This window comes from Anopheles moucheti, chromosome 3 (assembly GCF_943734755.1).
Source record: "Anopheles moucheti chromosome 3, idAnoMoucSN_F20_07, whole genome shotgun sequence".
In the NCBI taxonomy this organism is placed as follows: Eukaryota; Metazoa; Arthropoda; class Insecta; order Diptera; family Culicidae; genus Anopheles; species Anopheles moucheti.
The window spans coordinates 666117-678247 of NC_069141.1; the positions used below are offsets into that span (position 1 = coordinate 666117).

General features: G+C 43.1%; 1 protein-coding gene across 4 annotated transcripts in view; it reads right to left on the reverse strand.

Moving 5' to 3' along the window:
- Positions 1-12131, reverse strand: part of LOC128304957 (cGMP-dependent protein kinase, isozyme 2 forms cD4/T1/T3A/T3B) — a 93280-nt gene that overhangs the window by 28110 nt on the left and 53039 nt on the right. The window contains exon 1 of one of the 4 annotated variants that reach the window (XM_053042207.1): positions 1028-2810. The exons of 2 other annotated variants lie outside the window; for them this stretch is intronic. In XM_053042207.1, coding sequence (XP_052898167.1) covers positions 1028-2657 — 1630 coding nt within the window. In that variant the 5' untranslated portion in view covers positions 2658-2810. Of the gene's footprint in view, positions 1-1027; positions 2811-12131 lie in introns of those variants that run through there. One more of the 4 variants, XM_053042210.1, reaches the window with a different exon arrangement.

The following is a 12131-nucleotide window of genomic DNA, read 5'->3' on the forward strand; positions in this document are numbered from 1 at the left end:
TCGAAATGAAATATGATTTTGAGTACTATTTCAGCTGTTATAGAAGCGGTAGCGAGGTTGGCTTCGAGTAATAGACGTTTAGTAGCAATTATAACTCAACAAAGGCACTTGGAAGAAGATAATATGATATGAAGAAACAGACTATAGCACGATAAGTTTCATATTTCAATACAAACGTTGAGTAGCTACAGTCTGTCATAATCTTACGACCTTTCACAGAGGATTCATCCGAAGGCGGCGGATATCGTTTCCCTTTGCCACAAGTCCTTTGTGTTAAGTAAATTCTAATGTTTCTCTTAACTTCCTTTCTTCGCGTTGAACGTAAATCAAGATAAACATCAACTTACGACTGGGAACGGAAACCGGACTTTTTGCAACGGGGCAAGTGTTTACATTGCTGACTAATAGCCATCGAGCTCGATTCCATCCCGCAGAAACCTCGTAAGCCCTCAGAGTATTGCGGTACTACGATAGCCACATTACGCGGTAATGGTGGCTGGATCTGTTTTCTTGATCTTCCTCAACAAACGATGATGGTTCGTTGGCGAAGAAGTCGAAGGATGGAAAAGACGTACGCGTCGTCATTTATTGTTATCGGTACAGCCTTTCGAAAGGCACCATTATGAGTCGTCAATGGTTGAATTTTTTTGCATCTCACCAGCCATCTTAAAGCTTTGAAAAGGCATACAACTGCAAAGTTACACAGCAGGATGCCCTTCGGTGCATCCGGCTGGACTGGCTAACCGGGTGCTGCGCTAATGGTTATGATCGTGACGAAGGCATACATCGTGATGCTGATGATGATGGAGATGAAAGTTTGTGTAAAAAACGACATTTGATAGAGTGATTTAGCGATAGGAATGATTTAAAAGGCGTTTCACGAGATTGTTATATCAGAAATGTATTCCAATGGTAATAGTTGTTTCCCCCTTACAAGATAGACCTACCCACTAGAAAAAAAGGAATACAGATTGTAAACAACCCACTCATGAGACATTTGCCGAAAAATGAGACATTTGCAACTCACCGTCAGGATTGGCGTAGATCTCTTCTACGTTGCCGTAGATGGGTTCGTTGGCGATCAAATTTCCAGTGCGTCGCTTCCGTGCGTACGTATGCACCGGAACCAGCGAGGGAAACTTGCCACCGACTGGGCCGTGACGTGTGGAAATAATGAACGTATCATCGCAATCGCCACTAAACTGCGTACGGCGCTGTTGATGCACGGTGGCAGAGGTGGTACTATTGCTGGTGGTACTACTATTGCTAGTACTTCTGCTGCCACTACTAGTTGCTCCGCCACCAAACAACTTTTTGAAGGATGACGATTTAGAGGAGGATGGTGGCGAGGAGGACGAGGAAGATGACGCAGAGGAAGTCATCGATGAGAGTGGCGAATCCTGATATCCGGTGGCGCTATCGTACTCGGATGTCTCACCACCTTCGCGAACACCAGCTCCAAAGTGTGACTTAAGCAATGTACGCGGGAACTTCGTACCCGCCGAAATCGTATTATAAAGCATCTTGCCGAAACCGACCTTTTTACCAGACCGCTTAGGTTTTTCCGGTTCTAACCGCGGCAACAAATCGGCTGGAATATCTTCTAAAATTGGACGACCCTTGATAGTTCGATTGCGCGAGAGCGTTGCCGTTGCACGTGGAATACTAGCCAATGAACCATTCCGGCTGCCTTCCCGATAGATCTGGGAACAGAGATCGTTATCCGAACGATAAGACGTCATACGATCACCGATCGATAGGTTACTCTCGCTGTCATCGCTTCCACGACGATAGTCGGCTGGGCTGGACTTATCACGATACCGAACACCAACGGTACCATTATCACAGATCGCACTAGATCTCAGCTTGCTGTCGAGGCCCGCCATCGGGTCAGGATAGTGACTGACCGGCCGATGCAGATTACCCGAGTACTCGTCCATAGGTGTCTGTTGCCTGACACGTTCCTTTTTTGGTCGATTCTCAGATGGAGCATGGTATTGATGTTGCTGTTGATGCATAAACAATTCCCGTCGATCTAAAGTTCTCTGCTGAGCAGCAGGAATTTGTGCCGCTACCGTATTGGAACGTTTTAAGGTTGAATTACGCGCTGGAACAGCCGGAACACGATCTTCCGCGGAAAGTAAGTTAGCGTAATGCCCGGCATCGAACTCAGCCATACTGGAACCTCGCAAAGCTGGCCGAGGTTTATGAGTATTTTCAAACATCCGTCCTCGGACGGTATGATATTTGGTTGCGTTTGGATCATCTAGGCAGTCTTTCGGGTCCTTTGACTCGTCCCATTCTGGGTATTGTCGCTGGCGAGCTCGTCTTATCGTAGCTGGCCGGTATCCATTGAGTGCTTTGAGCACACCATTGCCTTCCTGAAACGAATCACGCTCCTCCTCATCGGGGAGGCCTTCATCATCCTCAGAAGAACCGGTAACGGCCGATGTTCGATAGGACTCCAGGTTGACAGGTCTCAACGTTGGATGATCTACTGTTTCGTAGGGGTTTGCCTCATGATGACTCTCGATCAGCGAATTCATGCTCGACTGTACCTTGTTCCAGTTAGCCTCGTACAGGGCCCCCATTGCACTGCGCTGTTCGAGCGAAAGACTCGCATCAATCGCACGCCCTGGATGGTGTATGATCCTCATTGTTAGTTTTTATGTTGAATGGGATGGAACCGCGGACCAAACTCAAAACTTTGTAGGCCTCTAAATCCACTTGAAACGCAAGAGCATTTAAATTGATCTTCACTATGCTGCACCTTTCATGTTGATGGTTTGAAAGATATTCCAAAATTTTGACACTTTACAGATTTTCCGGCTACTATTATTTTACATTTTTTAACACAACACTGCACATACCGAAACTCTGCTGAGTTGAGTGACGATTGCACTCCTGCACGATCACTAGCAGTAGGCAATTCGTCCACTGATCGCCACATGTAATATCATTATCTTATTTGATACGCTTCAGCTACAACTGCTGCACCACAAAGAAATGCAAATAATGAGAAAAAAATCACAACAGTTCCTCAATGTCTCGACGAACCTACGCGTGAAGCTCGAAGTACGATCCTCAAAGCAATGAGCGCATTTGTGCTCACGGGCGCAACCACACGAAAGCACAAGGGCACTTTTGTGTGGAGTCGGTTTTTAGGTAAACCCAATGATCAACGAGCTATAACCTCAATGGATTTCAGCTGATTACGGATTTTCCGTGCGATGGGCGTTCGTTCATGGAGTGGGTCACGTTACACTTCGCGAATGAACCGCTGATAACAGTGGCCGAACACGAAAACAATCCTGAGGTACCTCGACAATCAATTTACTTCTACCCTGAATCTCAAGTGCACAAAAAATATCACCGTGAGATGCGATCTTAGTGAAGCTTTATTTTTAACTTCATACTTAGATTATGTTTGAACGTCAATCGTGAGTGGCTTTCGAGTGACGATTAAAGATTTGGCGTTGAAAAAGTCAACATGTTGTTGATCTGTCGCTGTGATAGAAGGGGTAGCGAGATTGGCAAACTATGAAGGAATTTTGAAATATTTCAACACACCCATAGCCTTGACAAACGTTAGAAATACTAAAGGTGACTAACGAAAAATGAACACGATTTGTTTTGCGGGTGTGGAGACAGCGCACGCTGTGGCATGTATAATTTGTTCTGCTTAAAGTGTGTGACTATTTTTTTTATGCAAAGCACACAGGAGTGTGTTGGCCAGTGGTGAGCGTGAGCACATGCTTGTAAAACGTAAAACTAACAAGGTTTACATTTACAAAGTAAATACGATATTTAAGTAATGAAAATTATACAACGAACTTGCACAGCCCTTTCCCTTTTAGAACGTTTTTGTTTCTGCAAGACCGCCCAAAGCTGTGTACAGCCGCGTAAATTGGGCTGTACGGGCTTACCAAACTGTTGGACATCGTCGCGTGGACAGCGAAATCGACATTTTCCGGTTCAACGGGAGGTAGAGCGACGCATGATCCTTGAACCGGTTCGTTCGTCTCGTAGTCTCGACTCTCGATCGCATCCTGGATCACGCCTGCTTTGTACGGCTTCAACGACGGATCGCTTCGGCTGAACGAGTTTTCAAGGTCCCCTACTTGCCCATAAGGTGAGTGTATGCGCATGGAGCAAGAAGTTGCGCGAACTCAAATTTGCCAACTAAAAAAAAATGCCGCCATGTCAGCTCAAGTAGCGATCAGCAGTAATCCAGTTTCCGCTAAGAGCGATGAGTTTTTTTTCTGAGGTTTATTGCCTTTGTCGTGCCATTTCATATAATTTTATTTATTTATGCAGTTTCTAATCAATCCTTCGTTTACCGACTGAACGAATTCATGAGAGATGCTACAGTCGAAAAGGATTATAAAATAAGAACTGCTGGAATCCAGCCATGGAATCTCAAAATTCGTGAGCAAATTAATTTTAAGCACAAATCGTAAGGATTTAATTATTTTACTGCAATTCCAATTCCGCAAGTGGATTGCTTTGTTTCCAATGCGCAAAAATAGGTTACTGGAGCAACGGAGTCGAAGCAAAACAATACGCACGCAACATGATCGAAAATCGCCAAACACATCAAGCAAAAGGTTAAACAGCAGTACGCCGAATATAAGAGCACAGTTTATCGATTTTGCGCCTGTCTATTTTGCATTTCTTTGGCGCGCGTTCCGAACCGGTTAAGTGAAATTCGATTCCATTCGTAAGTGTGCTGACCAAGACTAATTAAAAGTCGAACGTCAACAAACCGGAGCGGTGTGCAGCGAAACCATTGGAGAGAATTTGTTTTCCATCCAAAAAGAGGCTTCCACCCTAGCGAAGAGATGAAAATTATACACAATATCAGTTCTACTCTACATACAGCTGCTACCAACAAACTGGGACATCCATTATACAGCAGTTAATTTGATCGTATTAATTGCGAATTAGATGTTGATCACATCACACTGATACAGTGCGCGTAAAAGCAAAGAGTAAAGATTCGTCTTGCGCATCCTTCAATTAATGAAGAATTAATTTAAAACCGTCGAAGTGTCCAATTACTCTACGAACGGCCTGTACACCTCGATACGCTTGTTGGAATTCGAAGCCCTTCAACGGCATCAGATACACATTCCAGCACGCTCAAAAAGGGGTTTACTACTAAACAGGGTGAAGCCAACTCGCCTAGTCACGCGACGTTCGTGCTGCCCATGTATCAAAAGTGGAATCGTCAAACATCCTCAAATCCTACATACGGCATTTTGATTTCGCTAGACGTGATCTTGGAATCGATCGCTTAATATATAAAGGGGCACGAAGAGCGCATTTTCGCGCAAAGAATTTCGCGTGGAGAAGGGCTTTTGGATTTTTCCAAAGGCATGTGGCCCCATAGCGCTTGCATATTGCAAATCGCTAAAATGCCATTTGGTGTGGCATTTGGAGGAACTGGAAAATGAAGTGTAACACACTGAACTTGAAGCACTGAACACGGCCAAAGCTTTGGTAAACAAATAATAGTGTGTTGGATATGGAAGGATCGTTCTTCATTTTTTCAACAAAACTAACGCTTTATAATGTTTTATTTTGCTGCACAATAAGGAAGCGATGGACATTTGGGAAGGTTTGTTTGTCCATTCGCATCAACGCACACGCCTCCGGCGCTTGTTATGATGATCAATCATTCGGGACCGATTAACCAATGGCTTTTCAATTTGAACGATGTTGTCTCAATTTGAGACTCTTATATTGTTTGAAAGGTGATTCAAGCTGGAATCAGTCATTCGTTAATTGTGCTGGCGTTATGGCTATGGCCGTACGAGTAATCGATTTTCATCCCTTCCTAATTATCACCTGACGAAGAATAAAGATGCCGATCAGTTTCAAATTGGATTGGAAGTTATGTTATTCGCTTAGATAGGCGACTTGAAACCAAGTTAGCTACTCCACGCACTCCATTCAGTGGGATCTTAAAAAGCTTTCAATTTACGTTTCATAGTATGAGTTCACTTCACGTTTGCATATCTATAGCAACCAGTCCTCGAAACTACCCTTTCTATTCTTTACGGTAGGGGGAGAAAATGCTAACGAAACAATCATACAAAATGATCTTTAAGGACACGGTCTGCAATGCGCACGGTTAATTATTCACAGCGCATAGGGTGGTCATGGCCGCACGGGGCGGTACCAGACCAACACCCTTCCTTAGAACAAACTAGCAACACTTGAAATTACTGCAGACTGCAGAAGTACTGTTGGTTGGCCATGACGGTGTACCACCACTACAGACAATGCCCAACGAGTCAGAGAGAACCATACGAGACCAATCCGAGATTGTTGATCGGATATGTGCTGTGCACAACGCACACAAACCATGCCCGTTTTGCAGCTAAAAGAAACGTAAAATCTCGTTACCTTCGACCGTTTCGGAGTGAATGGGAAAAAATTGGACTACAGACTTTTGAAACGAAGCGCACCACCCTAAGGGAAAAACCCCGCTGTGCATGTGCAGTCGATCTTCAGATGGCCTTAGGAAAAGGAGTTGTCACCTATGCTTTTGCCTGTGGTCAGACACACACACACCAACACAGTGAATGCTCATTTCAAGCATGACATAAGCTTGTGCAAAGACGAATTGTGCTTTGCTTACTCAGCCACACGGACACTCTTCTTCGGGGGAGTTGAGAATGATGAAATGCTTAGGTCCGCCAACGTCCTTTCCATTACAGACCCATGACTAAGGAGAAGTTCGGGAGGTAGTAGAGAGCTAAATTGACTACCACCCACTCTTGCTCCAACCGGTTATTTATACGGGTTTGCTTCTTTCCTTGCACGACATTATCGGCGGACTTCCTTGTCCGAAGCATAGCGTTCCACAAAGACTGGGGCGAATGGGCGAGTCATTCGTCTCACCGGCAATGGCGAGGGATGACGACTATTTTATGTGGTCACTAGACTCGGACCATGCGGTGGCCATGCCACGCGATTGGCGGTGAGTAGTGAAGCTGTTCTACACCCTCAGGGTGAGTGAAAACACTTAACCGGCTGGATTCGAGGAACGTTCGAGCCTTGAATGCAAGACCTCAATCAAAAAGTTGCAGTATGATCGAATGGTGGCGTGCGTGAAGGGAGAAGTTTTCATGCAAGAAATCTTCCCCGAGACTGCTTCGTCAGCGGTGTCCTTCACTGTCACTTTCCGCTTTGATCTACACTTTCGATACATTGCAAGTACACTTTCACGAACGAAAGTATCGAATTTAGACTTGAAAGATCGTACTCCTTGTTCACATCTGATGTAATAATGAGCTCCAGCGTTGGAGATATTGTAGAGGAAACTGTTGAAATTGCTGAGTTGAACGCGGGACACAGAACCACAATAATCACCAAATACGTAGATCACTCCCTTGCACTCAAACGAAACAAGCTGAATAAACAAAAGCCCCACAAGGCATGGGTGAGATTGTGGAGGGCTAAGAACGGGTTTTTTTGTGTGTATCTCGAGGTTGCGCGCTCACTTCCAACACGTTTGCTCTTAGACATTTAACAGCTCGCCATGCTGATTTTACTGCTGCAGGCGTTTACAATGTTGTTGCAATGCTGGTACTGCACCACAATTCACTCGCATCGATCGTCACCTACCGAAGTGTACACAAACAATCGCCACTGACTGCAGAGCCCATGAACGAAAAAATACGGCAAACACACTTCAATAAAACCGCACTACCAAAAGCGCACGTGTGCGTGTGATCGTGGCTGCGATTGGTCGTAAACTTTGCATCCGATCCGCGTGCCAACCCACGGTACGATCCCGTTGTCCGCTTCTTTGTTGCTTTCGATTCCTCTGTTTTGCACGCACGCACAGTGGTGCTTGGTGGATAAGGTGACGTACACCAACGGAAAATAAACAAACTAAGACAGGAGCGCACGCGAAACCGAACCTCGGCGTAGCTCGCGCGTGTTGCTTTGCCGTCGGAACGCGAAACGTGACTGAACCGAACGGTCGTGTCCGAACCGCACGAAAGCTGCGAGAGTTTGTGCCGCTTTTAGGGGTGGCTATTCTCTTTGGGCTGTCATGCTGCGCAGTGCGTGCGTACGATCGGTGTTGACGATCTCTTCAACGCTTTAGAGAGAGCGATGTTTGAGCTTTGGTGCATTTGTGGCACTACAATCAGCTGGGTCCATGAGGCAAGTGCGAAGACTAACGCAATGGTGCTTGTTATGCTCCACAATTTTTCTACTGCTTTAGTAATCTCGTATGCTGGGCGCGAGTTGTAAACAAACTCTGATAAAAGGCACCAAGAGTGATCTTTTGAGATCACAAAAGGCCGGTTTTGAGAGCGGTTAACAACAGAATTGATAGCAAACGGTAAACGGTCGAATAAACGGTTGTAATGTTTGTACAAATTGCTAAGTAAGTTAAAGCACCATAAAAATAGAATAAAATGCACACATTCTTATAATTTAGGATGATTTTGAAGCAAAACTAATCCAAGTAATAGTTAAACATTTAAAATAGTAAAACTATAAATAAACTATAAATAATAGTAAATAGTAAATATAACACACATACCCTAAAAAGCACAATAAAAATGATTCAAAGTTGGAAAACAAACGATGAAAATAAAATAAAACAAATAGAAACGCAAATGGAGTTTAACAATTTACTCAAGGTTTTTAATCCATGTTAAATAATGAACGATCGTTTTTTCACGAGATATCCTGTGAATCAGATATCTTCAATGTTACCAATGAAGCAAGAACTCGAAACTCCATCGTAAAAGCGGTTATATATTTAAAAAATCACTTCTTTCAACATTCGGACGAACGAAGGATCGTTTGAATTCCACAGTCGACTCTATGTTAGTATCTACCCAAATATCGATGTACTAATTTAATGAAACAATTAGCACGCAAAAACATTCAATTATAAGGTTAGAGGGCCCGGGTGAACCATTATGCTCGTTCATAAAACGATCATCTGCTACCCAAAACGGCCCTAAAACTTCCCCTGGTGCAAAGTTCCATAGTATAGAAATTGTTCGTAACGTTCGCAATCTCGTGAGAACAAATCTATGCCGATTGCCGAATCGGTCGCTTGATTGCACCCTGCCGACCCAACAATAGCAATCCAATCGGGTGGGTCACTTCTTCATCTACGGATCCGGCTCAACGTCTTACCAACTGCAGCCCTGGCATTTGTGCTGCAACTTCTTTCGCATCTACCTTTACTGATGACCTGTGAATGTGAGTGGAGTTGTACGACATAGTACGTCACTCGAAATGTTGTTGGATCGCGGTAAGCCTTCTCGTAGTGCCTCAGGGGTGGGTATTGTTCTGTGGCTGACAGCTCTAAATACACCCGGGGAAGAACAAGATGATAAGTTTGAGATCGATGCGCTTCGTGCCATAAAGTGTACGATCGAGCTGTACAAACAGAGGTGAGTTGGTGTGACAAGCAACGAACGTTAGTTATTGTTGTTTGGTTCGAAGGAATGGATCCATAACGGTAAGATTGAAACAGATTCCGAACTTTTCGTAAACTTGAATTTGTTATCCGGAATTGCATTCTATTTAATATGTACTATTGTGCCGGCGGGCTTTAAACAGTCAACGTCCTTCAAGGCGACAATAATAATGCTACCAGCATTAATAGCTCAATCGTGCCGTAAGGGCGTATGGGTGAGGCAAAGGTATCAACAATGCACACACCTGGGTTCTTCAGCGACACAACATACGATCAAGCTTTCAATCCACAGTTCCGAAGATAGTGTGAAAACCAAGCTTGGTATAGTGAAGTATAGCACCGTCATCACTCTTTGCTACGACCTTGGAAAAGCTGTAAACGAGTTCTTAGTCACGTAATAGGCTGTGCAGTCAACGAGCGGGTTAGCGGTAGTAAACATCACAATCGAACTGTAGGAATCTAGAGATCCTAGATCCTTCGCCTAGACCTTCGATCACTATTTCTAGAATATTTCAAGAGGATCACTTGGCCGTATGATAGTTTACACAGAAATGTAACACGTTTTAAAGATTTATCTACAAACTCACCTCAAGGAGGAAGTTAAGACTTACCCGACTAATAAGACAATAACACAATAACAATGAACTCAGAAGTTCAGAGTAGTCAGTCATTAAAATTTCAATGAAGAGAATGTCTATCAACAATCGCTCTACTACTACTTTTAGTGAGTTTAATGGCACGCAATATGTGCAGAACAGGAAATAAACCGTAGGTAACAATTTGTTATTCAACGTCCCTTAAACGAAAGGTTGAGTAGGTGTTCTTCACAAATTCGAACCAAACTAGGTGTGGAACACAAAAAACCGCGTGAAGAACACCTCCAATGGTTAATACCATCGCATTAAGTGCTAATCGAACCAGTCTTCGTTTCGCTTTCTCATTCTCTAGAATACATCAGAAAATCCATCGGACAATAAACAGCGCACATATCTTAAATGCGTTCAGAGGTAAACACATAATAGGGAAAGGCATTGGAAGAAACGGAAATGCCGACACCTAAAAACGCTCACGGTCATTTGCATCGCGACGATGAAATCGTTAGTGGAGTGTTAAATTATGTTGCGTTTTGTGTCAGAGACTTGTTTCGACGCGACGTTTTGCAGATCCGCTTGCTTCCGCTCGTAACGAACAAGGGATGGCGATTAATTTGTTTGCAAACCTTTGCGAACGCAGGTCCTAATTTTTCATCTGATTGCGTACCATGTTTCGCATATTTTACTACTATGTTTACCACGCCTTATCCTTTAATAGATGCGTTTTTATTCGAAGGGAACGGTGGACTGATACCTTCGGTAATCGGGTTTAGCTTCTAGGATTTTAAACATTATTATAAGCTTAATATGATTAGTCTTATATTGCAGACCGAACATCAATAAACAAACAATCATCTATTCATGGTTATTATCTACAAACTGTAATGATCATCTACCCACAATCGCTAAAAGATGTCGAACGCTGATTCAAAACAGGAACCTAACTACGACAATGAATGCTTCAATTGACCAACATATTTTTCATCTGTAACTAAACTTTCTTTGGCGAAAGGTAAACATTCCTTGCCAATTACTTTCTTCTTGAAACGAGCAAGATGCTTTGCTTGGAGCGCCGATGGTTAGATAACTTATCGATTGTCATTTGATCTGAAAGCGAAAGCATTTGCCGACCAAGCCGACGCTTGCCGTCATCGTCAAGGTAACCATTCGTCTTCTGCGGTAGGGTAATATTTTCAGCACGATGCGAAAATGCGAAAATCTTCTTTCACGTCGTACAAGTCTGTCTTTTTCGCTTGAGACGAACTGCACAGTAAGATCATCGATCACGACAGTACTACAACACATTCGGAGATGATAGTAGAAAGTGAAAATGTTGGAAAATCTGTCGCGTTAGCAGTATTTACGATTACATGGCATCCGATTGCAACGAAATAAAAACGCGACGGAAAAGACTCTTCACTTATGCAGACGCAGACGGATGTTGCACAAATGCATTACTCATTTTGACAATCACTCGTGATGACAACATTTCAGCAATTTATTTTTCAATATACGAGAAGTACGAAGTTTCGTATACGCGAGAAGTCTATTTGTTGAACTCTCAATGTTCAACTCAATTAAAGATAATGGAACAAATAATAGAAAAAATAGGTATTATTTGACTTCATCTCCTAAGTCGTGCAATTTTGATTTGAACTACTTAGAGCAGAATAGTCAGTCCTGTTTACGTAGAGCACTCTACAAACATAAACTCAGACCAAGCGTATGGCAAAGACTTACGTCCTAAAAAACAGTGTAATTATTCAAATAGTGAAAATTGTTTTATCCGTCATACTAGAATTACACATAAATATTATTAGATAACAAAATACTGTTTTCAATATGTTCAATATCCTGTTTTTTTATATGTTCAATAATTGCTTAATTATTTTATTTTAATCGAAAAACAATCCCTAAAAATTGCTATGGTTATGCAAGAATGCGTATAACGTTAATGTCGACAAAGTCGACAGCCAACCAGGTTACTGTTGAATATACGCCTAAAAGTATGCAATGCGCGCAACGGTTGGAGGCGCTCATGATCAAAGTTTCTCAACTAAATTTTGAAAGGTTGTCGT